Raw genomic sequence first — 16080 nt, 5'->3', positions numbered from 1 at the left:
TAATACAAATATAACATATTTAAAATGTAGTAAATTGAAAAACCTATTGCCATGTATTCAATAGTTACTCATATACTTAAGATTGTGTTCAGATAATTTATTTTCTTCTCATTTTAATTGTGTGACTTCTGATAAAGTTTCCATAAAAAATAACTTTTTAATTCTAAAAAAAAACAACAACAACTACTAAATTAATCGATTGTAGTGACTGGTAAAAACTTGTTGGCCTACATTGCCTGCCTGTAATTGTTTACCATGTTGCAGCATGTGTGTAACATGTTACTGCCAAATGCATGATGGGAAATGAGTCCCTTCTTGCTTTCCTATGTTCATTTTCTTTTTTTCCCTCCCCGCATATTATTGCGAGAACAACGCTTTAGAGACTGAAGAATAAATTCGCATTTTGAAGCCGAAATCTGTCTCTGACTCCCCAAAGGTAAGCGTCACTGTTTGAATAAAAGTCCATTCTCACATTTAATGTCGTGTTAATCCCAAAATAACGCGGTTTTGTCGTTTATTTTCGGTGAAAAAAAGAAAACGCAGAGCTGTTGAGCTATTATGTGCCTGCTCGGGGAGTCAAGGGACCTGAGCAGCTCTTGTGATCTTGGTTGAATTTGACTCGAAAATGCGCCTAAACTGAGGGGCCATCTGACAAAATATTGTCCACCAACTGGTCCCCTGACATGTCTAGTTCCGTCTTCGAAAATTATTTCCCACTTATATGTTGAAGTTTTCTTGTTCTTCCGTCGTTTTTATCGTCTGCTTTTTTCGTTCGCGACGATTTTTTTCCCTTCCCCTTTACAATCTTCTAGGCAGCAGCCAGCCATCGTCTATGCGTACGCTTGTTTCTCAGCACCGGGCAGCCGGCGAAGGCGGGATGGGCTGGTTTTCCGTTAAAATAGCTCATTCTGTGTAAAATAGACAAGGCGTGTGAGCAACCGGTGAGCCCACTATGAAGAAGCGAACGAACCCACGCTCAGTACGTAGAGGGTGGGCTTTACATGGTGAACGTTGCGTTGTGAGTGGTGGAGAGGGTCACAACGTCCCACCCATCGACATAAAAATCTTAATCTAATTGGTTCAGCCAATAGAGAGATCGGATCTGATTGGACATGTTTGCTGTCAACATGTCCGCACTTCAATTACATAAGCTACTGACGATATTACTTAAAAACAAGCTTCAGGTGCAGACTTTAAATAAAAACATATTCCGATTCCGTTAAAGCCTGTTATGTAAAGTTCTATAAATAAAAAAAAAGAAAAGAAAAACAGCGAGCTAACCGTAAAAATGGAGCTCCACAGTGCTCACATATTGTACCATAAAAGAGTGGACTTGTTTATTTGAGTCAAACTTTGTTTATTTTCTTCTGATGATCAGTAACACCCATGGCTCGTACCAAGCAGACCGCCCGTAAGTCCACTGGAGGCAAAGCTCCACGTAAGCAGCTGGCCACAAAGGCAGCGCGTAAGAGTGCCCCTTCCACTGGTGGGGTTAAGAAGCCCCATCGTTACAGGTGAGTGTAATAAAAAAATATATTTTATTTAGTTTATGAACTAAAAGGCATATTTTTTTAAGTGGTGTTCTTCTGTTTGTTTATTTATACTATTTTTTCCAGGCCTGGTACTGTGGCTCTGCGTGAGATCCGTCGTTATCAGAAGTCCACTGAGCTGCTGATCCGTAAGTTGCCCTTCCAGCGTCTGGTGAGAGAGATCGCCCAGGACTTCAAAACCGACCTGCGCTTCCAGAGCGCGGCCATTGGAGCCCTGCAGGTCAGCGGTGCTTACTGTGGAAAACTTGCTTCACCTGTTATCATTTTTTATTTTTTTTTTAAATCCTGTAATCAAATACTAAAGAGATTTTTGGTGATCTGCAGGAGGCCAGCGAGGCTTACCTTGTGGGTCTCTTTGAGGACACCAACCTGTGCGCCATCCACGCCAAGCGTGTCACCATCATGCCCAAAGACATCCAGCTGGCACGTCGCATCCGTGGAGAGCGTGCCTAAAGACGTTTCCTGACCTATGATATTCTGTCCTCTCATTTTCCTTCTTCTATATCTAGTAGTTTGGTTTGAGGTTCTATATATAAATATCTATATCATATGATTGTGATAACCGTAATTGTGTGATTATGTCTTCTGTGGTGCTACTTGTAGCAGATTTTCCATAGCAGTATCATCAACTATGCTTCAAACTTTTAATCTTAGTTCCAGTTAGTAAAAACACAGGAATGAATACCTTGTTACCTCGACAAATAAGGTGTTTTTTGGGGGAAATAAATAATGTTTTATCTGAAAGGGGCATAGGAATTAGCATTAAGGTGGACATTTTCATTCGAGAGCGGTTGACTAAAGTTATCTTATTTTTTTCCCTGTTTAAATAGAAATTAGTTGTACTAGTATTGATTCTTTTTTTTAAAACAATAATGGTGTATTTCTACTGTTGCTGTTCAGTGTATCAAAATAGAAAGAAAAATTGATTCTGGTTGTCAATTAGAAACGTCATGTTGTGATGACACTGCATGGTTCAGCAGACTACAAGCGGCATAGATGTAGCAGACCTGTGTTGATCATGTTTTAATTTGCAGACAAGTTGATTATGTCTGGGTATTGTTTTTGTTCCTCTCTCAGGTTGATACAATAACCTAATTTTTGTGCTTATGATTTATGTATTCGGTCATTTTTATGAGCAAAATATTTGTACTCTGGACTTCACATTCAAGCATAATAAAGAGTTTCTTGTGGTTGATAGAGCAGAGTCTGAAGATCTTTTAGATATTGTATAGTTACAGTGGGTCAAGACATTGGAGTTTCATGAAATTCAGATATGAAAACAAATGTATGAAATTATCTTATTTCTTTTATTTGAAACAGAATACAACATTTCTACTACTGGAAACATAATGCAAATTATTACAATTACTGTCCTATCTTTATCATGTTGTTTTGATACATAAGCTACACATGGTAAAATGTAGTTTCCAATTAACATGCTTGATGTGCAAAATATTAACTACGTACCATTATTTAATAGCTACTTTAGGAGTATAACAAGCAAATAATCAGTGAGAGAGAGCCTGTTGGAGCTTCACCTGCAGTAATGTACCAAACTTAAAAACAAGGACAGTCATGGCTTTATTTTTATGTTCTGTTTGTCTTGACAGGATATATTTTTCTAAAAAGCTGAATTTGGCATATTTGTAAACTAGGAAAAGTTCAGCGGTTTTCTTTCAGCCAGCTGACCAGCATCGTGCGACATGTGTGGGAGGGGGAGCATTGTGTTATCCCGTGATCCATCCAGCAAGAGAAAACCGGTATCTACAGCACACCTGGCATTTCAAATGAAATGTTTTAAAAAGAATGTATATGAATTTGAAAAGTAGTTTAATATTTTTTCTCCCAACCATAAATAATTTCTAGTAGCCAAATATAATAGAAAACAGCTAAGTACTATGAAACATCTGCAGAAAAATACATTAAAAAAGTAAATCATTTATTTACTGTTTATTTCCAACAAGCAACGTCTCGCTTATAAAAGTTACTTTCATTACAAAAAGGTCACCGTAAGTCGAAGTTATTAAAGTAAACATCCGGAGCTGCGTTTTTCCTCCTTCAGTCTGATTGATGTAAATCGTTTTATGCGGTGTCGTGTTAAAACCATAATTTCTCATTTAGTCGCTTACGGTCACCTCCATGTTCAACGCAAAAATGGTTTCAAAATGTCAAAGAGCAGCGGCACTGCCATAAATTCAGTTCATCTGATCAATATCCAAAGTCCCGCTTTATTAGGCACATAAAATAATCCAGAAAGTAGAGTGTGACCCCGGAGTGGCCCCGCTGTGTCAAACCGTGATGATCGCGGTGATGTATGAGCAGTGACGCAGCGGCCATTTTCCCGCTGGACGCTGCTTCCCATTGTGGATAGGAAGAACAAAACAGTCAAGCGAAACATTACTGACGACTTACACTCACTTTCACTACAGGTAAGTCATTCAAAACGTGTCCTTCTACAAATGTAAATAAATTACATATTTTTTTAAAGTTGTATTTTTTAAAATTCGTGGTTTTATTGTTGTGAAAAAGCGTTCGTTTCGTCGTGCGGGTAATAACAGTCAGCGACGGTGAAATGCAGTCTTTTCTGCAGCTGCTTGGAAGAAGGGGGAATTCACTTTCAAATTATGCGCCGATTCAGCTCGGTTCTACGCCGCTATTACGGACCATTCAGCTCACCCATACGTATCAATGCCTTCTTTGAAATGTCTTCTGACTTGTTGTTCTATTGAGTAATACGATGGATGTAAGGTTATTGGTAAAAATGAACTTGTTTATGTGCTACTCCCTCGCTTCTATGCCCTCGGTCTTTATGTCGTTTGCGCATCAAACCGCCGCCATCATCAGAGCGGGGTGGGCGGAGTTAGTATCAGTGGCAAGTGGTTGTCGAACCCGCCTACTTTTATGAACTCTGCTCAGTGATTGGTTCATAACTTCTTTTTTTGTAATTTCTTTTTCTAGCCAATAGAAACACAGTTTGTGATTGACGTTTATTATGCTGATAATAATCAGGATTGCCTTGTTTGTTTACTTAAAGAAAGGTAAGAACTTATTCAAGTAGCGACTGAAGTTTTAATTTGTTTATTAAATGCTTAGGAATATCCATTAGACTTAAAATGATGAGTGTTTAGGAAGTTTCGTATTCACTAGTAAATGTTTACGCAAAAGTGAGATCAACAGAATCAATAAAATAAAGATATTTTATCACATTTGGACTAGTTTTACCACAACACCATCTAATTTATTTATCTTAGTTTTATATGATAAACAAGACAAAAGTAATGTTTTTAAATTACAATCAAAATTCACCATTTCTCTGTGAATTTTCAAATGAACTTTTTTTAATCAAAGTGTCCTTTTAATCAAAGTGTTTACCAAAGGTTTTATTTCTTTAAGAAACGCTTTTTGGGCCTTTTTCTGAAGATTTATGTTGTTCTGTTCTGTAGTAATCATAGAGAAAAGTTCAAATTCTTATAAAACCTTCTGCTATTTTCCATCTGTCCTCTTCAGAGGTGATCAGTAACCGCCATGGCTCGTACCAAGCAGACCGCCCGTAAGTCCACTGGAGGAAAAGCCCCACGTAAGCAGCTGGCCACAAAGGCAGCCCGTAAGAGTGCCCCTTCCACTGGTGGGGTCAAGAAGCCCCATCGTTACAGGTGACACTGACAAGACAGCTTTAAGATTCGTAAATTTCCTGGTTTATAACAAATCTAGGTTCAACTATTTTTTTTCTTCATATGTTACATGAAGGCCTGGTACTGTGGCTCTGCGTGAGATCCGTCGTTATCAGAAGTCCACTGAGCTGCTGATCCGTAAGCTGCCCTTCCAGCGTCTGGTGAGAGAGATCGCCCAGGACTTCAAAACCGACCTGCGCTTCCAGAGCGCGGCCATTGGAGCCCTGCAGGTCAGTATTGACATATTAGGGTTGAAGAGATTGGAAAACTATATAATTTGCTGCTTTTAATATTATACAAATATTAAATTAAAATTGAAAGTCTAACAAAAAATGAAAATGTTTTATGGTATAACAAGAGGTCAATAAAAATGCTATTAATTTTTCAACGTTAAGTTAACATTTAGAAAACTGAGAAAGAAAAAAATCTGCAAAGCCAGGAACTTAAAACTTGTAATGGTGAAAAGTGAGTTATGTACCTATTCATAATACGCAGTATTAGTATGGTAAATTGATAATTGTATGGCAAAGTTTTCCATAAATGTGAAAACATTCCTACCTACTTGCACTGTATATTGGAGTTATGCATTTGTTCAATCACTTCATGTAATAGCTAGACCTGCCGCGATAAACGATAAATCAATTAATCGCATGATAAATTAAACCTATCGACCTCATTTTAATTATCGGCTTTATCGTCTCTTCCTGTCTTTTTTTCTTTCTGTTGATGACACTGAATGAAAAAAGGCTCAACTCCGGTGCTCTTCCTTAGTGTAATGTCCAGCGCACACTACACGAGTCATTGGCGGACTGTCGGCCCATTTTCAAAACCTGACAGAAATCCTAGGTATAACGGTTCGATCGGGTTCGTCGTGCCGTGTGGTGTCCAGCCACATGGGCACAAAATAATGCCTACAAGTCCAGTTAACTAATTTTAAAACCAGGCATTAATCAGTGCTTTATTAAAATCTACCTGTGATGGGACAGCAGGGATTGAGCGTAAAGTCCTGACTGAATGAAAATCATTATAACCTATTTATGTCACGTTAACGAAGAACAGCTGAAAACCTACCGGGTTTATCAACTGCGGTAGCAATTTGGCTCCAACTCCTCCCCCTGTCATTTCTATATTCTTTGCACAAAATGTTGAATAAACATTAATGTTGTTTCCAAATATCATCTCCAATGTCCGCTGGACTTCGGGTTGCGCCATGTCAGCTGTTTCGGATTGCCCTCCGTAATTTCCCCTCAAAAAGCACAGAGGAGAATCCTTGCTTTCTGATTGGCTACCTGTCACATTCAACGGGCTCCATTGAAGCTTCCAGTCGGGGAAAACCCCTGATTTAGATCAGAGCGGCCACGACGATCTACGTAACCCACCACACACTACAGGATGATCGGTTACGAAATCACCAGCGACAATCTTAGATCAGCCAACGATCTAAGATTGTCATAAGGAGAAAATAGGGACAAAAAAAATCGTGTAGTATGAACATTAGCATTAGGTAGTCGGATGTGCCCATCTTCTCTATTTAAATCTAGTGATTACTGAAGGGCAATATAGTATACAGAGTTCATATCTGCACTCTTTTGGTTGGATGCAGTATTTATTTCCACTTTGGCTTTATGTTGTTTAGTTTTTATTGAAGTACGTTTTTTGTTAATGGAGACTGAGAATCCTTTTTATTTTTGTTTTTGGTTGTTTTGTTTAGTTTATTAGTTCCAGTGTTATGTGTTCTTTTGAAAATAAAGTGTATCTATCTATGGCAGGAAATCGCATGCATTATTAGTCAATATTATCGTTTATCGCAATATTTTTTTAGACAATCGCTCGGCAAAATTTGTTATCGTGACAGGCCTAGTAATAGCTGCTATATTTAAAACATAATGAAGTTATACAAAAGACTCAGTGTTGAAATTAANGTGCCGTGTGGTGTCCAGCCACATGGGCACAAAATAATGGCTACAAGTCCAGTTAACTAATTTTAAAATCAGGCATTAATCAATGCTTTACTAGAATCAGCGTAAAGTCCTGACTGAATGAAAATCATTCTAACCTATTTAGTCACGTTAACAAAGAACAGCTGAAAACCTACCGGGTTTATCAGCTGCGGTAGCAATTTGGCTCCAACTCCTCTCTTTGTCATTTCTATATTCTTTGCACAAAATGTTGAATAAATATTAATGTTGTTTCCATATATCATCTCCAATGTCCGCTGGACTTCGGGTTGCGCCATGTCAGCTGTTTCGGATTGCCCTCCGTAATTTCCCCTCAGAAAGCTCAGAGGAGAATCCGTGCTTTCTGATTGGCTACCTGTCACATTCAACGGGCTCCATTGACGCTTACAGTCGGGGAAAACCCCTGATTTAGATCAGAGCGGCCACGACGATCTACGTAACACACCACACACTACAGGATGATCGGTTACGAAATCACCAGCGACAATCTTAGATCAGCCAACGATCTAAGATTGTCATAAGGAGAAAATAGGGACGAAAAAAATTGTGTAGTGTGAACATTAGCATTAGGTAGTCGGATGTGCCCATCTTCTATTTAAATCTAGTGATTGCTGAAGGGCAATATAGTATACAGATTTCATATCTGCACTCTTTTGGTTGGATGCAGTATTTATTTCCACTTTGGCTTTATGTTATTTAGTTTTTATTCAAGTACGTTTTTTGTTAATGGAGACTGAGAATCCTTTTTATTTTTGTTTTTTGGTTGTTTTGTTTAGTTTATTAGTTCTAATGTTATGTGTTCTTTTGAAAATAAAGTGTATCTATGTATGGCAGGAAATCACATGCATTATTAGTCATTTCCATTAAATCAGTGTCAAAAGGTCTTGAAACAATAGTATTGTTTATCGCAATAATTTTTTAGACAGTCGCTCGGCAAAATTTGTTATCGTGACAGGCCTAGTAATAGCTGCTATATTTAAAACATAATGAAGTTATACAAAAGACTCAGTGTTGAAATTAAACAGAATTTGGTTCAGATTTGTATTAGTTTAAGGATGAGTGCATTTATGCAAAAAACATGGCATGTTAACAGCTGTGTGTATGCTTTTGAGGACCACAGTATTGTTAACATTAAGGATTCAGTTACTATTTTGACATATTTCGACTGTACAAATGATTTGTGTCCCACTCCTGTCCTGCAGGAGGCCAGTGAGGCTTACCTTGTGGGTCTGTTTGAGGACACCAACCTGTGCGCCATCCACGCCAAGCGTGTCACCATCATGCCCAAAGACATCCAGCTGGCACGTCGCATCCGCGGAGAGCGTGCCTAAAACACTTTCTCTTCGTCTTCACCTCTGTTCCTTCCCTTCCTGCCTTTACTATTCTGTCTTTCCGTCCCTCCGACCTTCACAAGCCGCCTCACCCCCTCTTTCCCCTCTCCCTTCCCTGTGTTAGTAGTGTGTAGAGGAAAGCTGATTATATTATAATGAAAGTGTATAGTTGTGTTTTCTTAGTGCTCTCGGCAGCAGACTTCTAGGGTACTCTATTTTTGTGCATGTACCAACTCTGGGATGACGAGTCCGGATCAAGCACACATTCCCTTGTTTTGTCCTGCCTGTGATTGTGAGGGAGAAAACAGTTCGTGGCCGCAATACGGACAACCACAGATTGTGAAAATGCAACTGAGGAAGGCTGGAACAGGTGGGGAGGACAGGTCTGTTTCTGCTGGGGGGTCCGGTCTCCGCAGCAGGGTGCTAGAAGAACTCGCTCTTTCCTCTTCCCCTGCTTTCTGCCTTCCTCCAGCTCCACTCAGACACAGGCAGAAACAAGGGGGTGTTGGCTGAGTGTTGGCTCTCATCACCTCAGAAGCTTGTATACAGTCCATTTTTGCTTACCATATTGATCACTGATGTTCTCTGTCATGTCAAGATTTTCTTTTGATTATTATTATTTTTTTCTTTCTTTTTGCTCAGATTAGTTGTTGACAACTGAGATGGGGGGATGATTCAGAATAAAAGGCAGAACAAGGAGGCAGATTTATTATTTTTTCACTGAAAATTATTCTCCTGACCTGTTCTGACGCCACGGCCTGATCCTTGTCCTATAGGCCTTCATTTCCTAACAAACTGAAATTTCTTATCTCGCCTATTTGTTTTTGTGGTGTTCACATTGGTTATGTACCTAAAGCCAAAGCAGAACGTGTCGGATATCTTTTGTAGCAATTGTTCACGTAAAATAGAACACCTTTGTAAATCAAAGGTTTGCGGATGTTCTCTAAAACCAAAATCTGTCACAGAGTATAATTGATGTTTTTTAGAAAAAACAGAGAAAAAAAATCAACAAAATGTATCTTTGATTCATGTGAAACAGATAATAATGCTAACCTTTTTTTTTCTGTATACGTCCCCCTGTGCAGAACTCTTTTCCCCTTTGGATCAGTTGATCATGTTTCTCAGGTCACATTATTTTTATTTGTTTTTTTTTTTTGTTCAGTTTTGATTCTTCCTCTTATTTTGTTATTTTTCTTTCCTTTTTTTATTTTAAAAATGTTTGAATAAACAATGTTTGTAATTTCCAGATTTGTCATATAAGGTGGTAATAAATGGATGTTACACACATGCTTCTGTGTCAAAAGTGTCACCTTATCCTAAAATATATTGACAAAATGAACATTATTTATGCCAAAGAATAAACAAAGTTCAGATTTTTATGAGGCAGACAGTGTTTGACATAGCTACTGAAAAAGCTAGAAATATGTTTGATATTTTACAACTTGGTCTCTCTTGGTAACATGTCTTCTCCAGTTCTACCTCTAGGTGGCAGTGAAGCACAGTTTACACATTTTGAACTCTGGGCGATCCATCAATTGCAATGATTTACAGTTGTGGTTCATTTGTCGGGGGAAAATAAAGTATTAAAAATATAAAAACGGCAAGGATTTAAGAAAAAAAGATTTATTTGGACTTTTTTGTATTTTTAGTATATCATGTTGACATATTAGTAAAATTTCTCAGACTTGTAGCTAGCGAATCCTTAAGTGTCAACTACACTTCTTATTTTTCATCAGTTACACCAGTAACATAAAGACAAAAACCCAATGAGATGTCAGATGCTAGCATTGTAATTAACATCCTTCTCTGGGTCGACATCATTCCCCTCAAAAGTGTTTCATTTGATCCTTCTACTTCCTTGATTAAAATGGATAAAGCCGTGCCCCCGGCTATATTCATTTCAATGAAATGGGCGCACATAGACACACATGCAGCCATGTCGGCATGGCCTCAGAAACACTCATTACAATGGAGCACATAGAAAAACAAACATCTAATCAAACACCAGCCTTTAATCCTGTTGTTTTCAATGGGCACCATGTGCAAACACAACAGCAACCTGAAATCTGTAAAATTACAGCGTAGCGTTGTCTCACTTCTGAACACACTCAAAAAAATAATTTTAATGAGCTGAAATAATTTGCCACTGTGAGGCTTTATGTTGCTCTTTAAAAGTTAAATTGTCACAAATTCTGCCTTAGGTAGCCAAATCGTTTTTGTTTTAGTATTTTATATGCCATTTTAGCTGGATGGCAAAAGCAAATGAGATGGATTAGCAGGGCTTGACAAAAGCTGATGGTGTCATCAGGACATTCTACTTTAGGATATCATCTCTGCTGTCTGAAAATGCAGTTGTTAGCATGTCATGACCGTCATACAGTCTTTAGTCAGAGGCATCTTTATATTAGCTGTAATACTGACTGCTATTGGAGATCCTTCCTGTCCACAGTATCACCATTCATAATGACACTTTGAAGATATTTGGATGATATGAGTGACAACATTTCGTTTCCCTTTGGGGTAAATAAAGTATTTTAAATTGAATGAAATTAACTGGTTTAGCCACAAGTCCTAATAATTTAAGCTTGCTAGAAATTTTGCAAGAATTATTGGGAAATAAGTATATAAACCTTTTCTCTTCTAGTATAATTTAATAGAATAGATCAGTTTAGAACAGATTGACAGATTAGAATCTTGTTACTAATGTTTATATATTTTCACAAACTAGCTCTTTTTTATGGTCCTCTAAATATGGAGAATAAACCAGGAGCAAAACGATCCTAAAGTTGTCTGGAATCTATTAATATAGTTCTGTAGCTTCATTGTAAAAAGTGAATTGTGGAAATATTTTTTGGTTAATTCAATAGATCTGATGTATAATTTCCATCCATTTTCAAATCAGAATCCTTAGAAATAGGTAAAGCAGCTAGTTCAATTGTTTTTACAATGTAACTATTCATCTAAATATGTTAAATTCTGAGAAATTTAACATATTTAATAGGATTTTTTTTAAAAAAATCCAAGTACTCTCTTCTGTAATATTTAAACAGTTGGGTATAAAACTGTAAATAATATTAAACCTGAAATTTATTTTTATCAAACTGCTACTTAAACCACCACATACTGGCATGACAGCCTCAGGGTGAAGAAGCCTGCTAGCAAGATTGTGTTAGTATTTAGTTGTGACTAAAGTAGCTAAAGCTGTATACAAACTTAAATTCTTGATACATGGCTAAACACTTTCTCAACAAAATGTCAAATGACAGTTTTAACCCGTACTAAGTTTAAATATCTATTTATTAAACAACATGATGTTAAATGTGTTCAAAAAGCATTTGCTACCAAAAAAGTAGCTCATGTTGTTGCATTCGCAGGCTAATAAGGTTTGTTAAAATCTCATTATTTTTAATGACTAATATTCAAACAGCTTGGTTATTTTCAGGAAACTCCTAGAAGGAAATATGTTGCTGATTGATTAATTCCTGCACATTAAAACTGTAGCATTAGTTTAAAAAAAAATGCTACTACTAACAGTGGAAAAAGGGTGAATGGTAAATAACTATTATTACAAATGCAGAATAACTAAAAAATTATATTAACGCTGCTTAAGCCTAAATTTACAAGGTCCCCATTTGTATTTCAGGCCAAAATTATTCTTAACATCACAATTAATAGTTTGTTCTGCAAAATGTTGATGAAGTTAATGAGGACTTACTATGATGAATATATTCCATCAATGTTGTGGCTTTTCAGAATACACTTTCTGTTGGAGTTTTGGTTGATGATTAACAATATATGGATCCTCAAGTCTCTTAACTATCCCAGCATGAGTCCACTGCATTTAATTCACACATTAAGCTTTTATTTAGCAGAAGCCTTTCTGCCATGTTGATGAAGGAGCATCTCGTGAGGCTGAAGTCACAGATTACCAGCATGGTGCCCCATTTACTGCGCGTCTAATGGACTCTGCTGCTCGTCCATCCAAAGATGTATAGTATATTTTTTTTGTTCTCTAATTGTATGTCTTTGTTCATGTGTGTTTGTGTGCCCGCGTGTGTTTGTGTACAAAAGCGCGTTCACCTTCCCCAAGGTCTGCGTAGTGCCGCTCCATCTGTGGCACTCAGGGGATTACAGCCAATCTGTCTGTCTGCTGCTCAAAGTGCTGACCGTCAGACCAGCAGCAGATTAACACAGTGCTGGGATTGGGATGGTGGGGGAGAGGGGAGGTGTGGACTGGATGCTAAGGAGGAGGAGGAGGAGGAAGAGGAGAGAGATGTGTGTGTTGGGAGGTGGGCAGGGGGTAGGCTGAGAGGGCAACCCTAGATTAATACACACCTGGTGGAGTGTATGCATGTGTACATTATACGTCTTAATGAATGTTGGGCGTGGGTGCAGGGGGGACTTCACAGTGAAGAGGGACAGAAGGAGAGGGAGGACAGATGTACACGGAAGAGGATGGGGGTCAAAGCTGAGACACATCTTGGTTGCTGAAGTTGTTGTAGTTGCTGTATTTTTGCTTTTGAGGTGGAAATTAATAAAGAAGCAAAGTCCCAACTTAACTTAAAATCACAAACCGATGGTTGGACTTTGTTTTAGGGAGCAAAATTCCTGGTATTGTTAAATCTTCCAGATTAAGTCCCAGAACTTCACACTGCCACCAACTTTAAGTCTGATTGTGAATTTTTTTTTTTTTTTTCTGTTCACAGGGTGAAAACCTTCCAAAAGGTTCTGCTGTTTTCCCCATCAGTCCACCAAATATTTTGTTTGGCAAATGTGAGACAGGTTTTTGGTCAGTTGTGCTTTTGGCCTTGAAGCTCTCCCAGCTATCCCATTATGGCTCTGTTTCTCTTTTTTATTGTTAAATAATGAACCGTGACCTTAACGGAGGCATGAGATCCCTGCAGTACTACAGATGTTGTTCTGAGTTGGTTTGTGACCTCCCAGTCGAGCCATTGATTCACTCTTGGAGTAATTTCAAAGGCCAGCCACTCCTGGGAAGGTTTTCCACTGTTTTTATGTTTTCCTTACTTTCAGACACCAGCTCCACTGTGGTTTGTTGGTGTCTCAAAACCTTAGAAATTTCTTCTTTTTTTCCCCTACAATTCCCAGACTAATCGAGAAGTCAATGACTTTGTTTCTCTTCTGCCTGCTTCATGTCGTCAGACAGATTTTATTTCAAGGATTCAAGTATTTCTTGATTTTAGAGGTCTGACAAACATCAGGTTGAGTCCAGAAATTGTGTTTATTAATAATTTAACACTAGATAAACTGATTTTTGTGTTTATTTGCTTCACATACGACTGATCTGAAACACTGAAGTGTTACAAAAAGCAAAAACAGAAAGGGGTCAATTTTCTTTTTTTGGCTACACTGTATCTGGGTTATCAACATCAAAACACGGTCAGGCTCACCTTCATCTGACTGTGGGTTGTGAGAAGAGCAGGTATAACTGGTGTGTCTGGTAGCGTGTGTGTGTGTGTGTGTGTGTGTGTGTGCGTGTGTGTGGTCATGGTTCTCTGAGTTCAAACTGGATAAATGTAGTGGAGCTCAAAGAGGCATGGCGGGTAGGGGGGGACTGAAGGATTTGACCATGTGGGGGGGTCAGGAGTTGCTCCTATGGATTAACCATGCATGTTCAGCCATTAGAACAACCTGCAGGAAAACAGCAGGGATCAGAGCTGCCACACACACTTTAGCCAGAAGTGGAGCTCCTCGTTTTAGCTGAGGGAGAATGAAAGAGCTGGACCACAAGCTGAGAACTATCAGGTCAGCACAACTTCACACAGAAACATGTGAATAAGTTCATGACAGATGATAGGCTTTTGGTAGCCAGGATGGCGATTGCTTTCATCATTCTGTCAAGAAAATAATCACACAAATAATCAGGAGCAGACTTTCTTTGCAACTTGCCAGAGTCCCGTTAAATCGCCTCGCAAGAGTTTTCCTTCCTTCCACAAACTTTAATGCGGATTTCATGTGATTGTTCACCACAAAGCTGCATGTAATTGTAATTACAGCCGGAAATCTGCAGATTCAAGTTTTAGATTTTGACTAGACCCTTCTAACACATGAGCATGCTTTTGATTTCAAAGAATAACCAGTATCAATCTGAACCTTCTTGCAATAAGCGTGAATCACAGCTCTTCTGTGTCTTCTTCGCTGAAAAAACACAAATAACCTTCACTTATGTGGCGCCCGCTCTGTCGCTGAACCGCCACTGTGTGTTTTTACAGGCCATGTGCTTCTCCAGTCACACAGCTAACAGATGAAAGCAGGGCGGGGAGAGCCATCAGACACATGTATGCTGGTTTGTTACAGCGCCCTCTGATGATCAGCTTAGGTATTACAGAAGATACAGTTAGGGAGTTGCAATGCTGATTATCTTTCTATCTATAATTTATCCATACCTCTGGCAGACTCAGAGTAAAAGCTGAAAAAAAAAATCCTTTTTAGGGTTTAAGGATGGCGAGCTTCTGACATGGGGCCACGAGAACCTGAAATTCACTCCATACTGTTCTGGTAGGAGACTGATGGTCTATGTTTCCCCCTCCATCTCACCATACCGACACACAATCCATGATTCATCTCTTCTCCATTGAAAACAAACTGCGCTTGGACATTTTCCCCTTAAATGTCTGGACAATCAAATCATGGACCTTTCAAATGTGTGTCAGTCAGACACTGTGCTGACCAGTGGGGAAATTTAGGACTTTTGTTGGATAGTTGAAAATATTGTGCACATTCATATGGAAGATTTATTGTAGCACTGTGTATATATATTTTGTACTTATTTTTTGGGTTATATGTATGTTTTGTGTTTTGTGGGGTTCACTTTAATTTTTCTTCTTTAAAATACATGATATTGAAAGCAGCTACTCTTTTGTATTGTTTTTATTGATTACTGACGACATCTAGTCCTCTAGTACATTAAACTGTGCTACAAAAGGAGTATCAAATTTGATACATTTAAAAAAACAAGAGTTTATTCATGAGTTGTCAGTCAGACATCAAAACGATCATATTTAGTGCAAATAAATAAACTTCTTGTCTTTTTAAATGCATAAAATCCAGTTGTTGCCTTTCAAAGTTGAAGTATCAGCTGTTCCTCTTGTACCACTGCAAACAAACATTATTGATTAATTTTGCAACAAATACTCCAGGGCCCTGGGAACCATGTTACAGTTCATAGTACAAAGAAAATATAATGAATGAGAAAATATAAATGAAACTTGTTGGCATTTACTACTAAATTGAAATGAGTCATTCTTTTAACAGGATAATGTTCTGAGACGCCTGACCAAAATCTATACAGGAACAAAAATCAGCCTCCTTTCATCACTACTTCTGTCCTCAGGCCTCAATCCTACTTTGAAAATCAAAACACAGTAGATTTCTTTATTCTCCAAAGAATAAACATTATGGAATTCAAAGCTGGATTTTTTGCACAGTTATCAGTGGAGTTCTAGATAAGAAACAGAGAAGAATAGAGGTAAGATCTATCTATCTATCTATCTATCTATCTATCTATCTATCTATCTATCTATCTATCTATCTATCTATCTATCTATCT

The 16080-nt window shown here is 38.1% G+C and overlaps 2 protein-coding genes across 2 annotated transcripts; both read left to right on the top strand.

The window, feature by feature from the left end:
* The first annotated feature begins 280 nt into the window (after nucleotides 1-280).
* On the top strand, nucleotides 281-2749 carry LOC103155946 (histone H3.3). The gene is made up of 4 exons (XM_007577838.2): nucleotides 281-436; nucleotides 1379-1514; nucleotides 1617-1770; nucleotides 1875-2749. Exons 2-4 carry the CDS (start codon nucleotides 1387-1389, stop codon nucleotides 2001-2003), a joined length of 411 nt encoding a protein of 136 aa, XP_007577900.1. The 5' UTR covers nucleotides 281-436; nucleotides 1379-1386; the 3' UTR covers nucleotides 2004-2749.
* A 1109-nt stretch (nucleotides 2750-3858) lies between these two features.
* LOC103155947 (histone H3.3) lies at nucleotides 3859-9798 on the top strand. Its single transcript, XM_007577839.2, has 4 exons — nucleotides 3859-3979; nucleotides 5058-5203; nucleotides 5298-5451; nucleotides 8382-9798. Exons 2-4 carry the CDS (start codon nucleotides 5076-5078, stop codon nucleotides 8508-8510), a joined length of 411 nt encoding a protein of 136 aa, XP_007577901.1. The 5' UTR covers nucleotides 3859-3979; nucleotides 5058-5075; the 3' UTR covers nucleotides 8511-9798.
* The last annotated feature ends 6282 nt before the right edge of the window (nucleotides 9799-16080 follow it).

Source organism: Poecilia formosa, unplaced genomic scaffold (genome assembly GCF_000485575.1).
Source record: "Poecilia formosa unplaced genomic scaffold, Poecilia_formosa-5.1.2 Scaffold457, whole genome shotgun sequence".
In the NCBI taxonomy this organism is placed as follows: domain Eukaryota; kingdom Metazoa; phylum Chordata; class Actinopteri; order Cyprinodontiformes; family Poeciliidae; genus Poecilia; species Poecilia formosa.
Note: the sequence above shows the minus strand (reverse complement) of the source record. Positions and strands in the feature narration are given on the sequence as shown.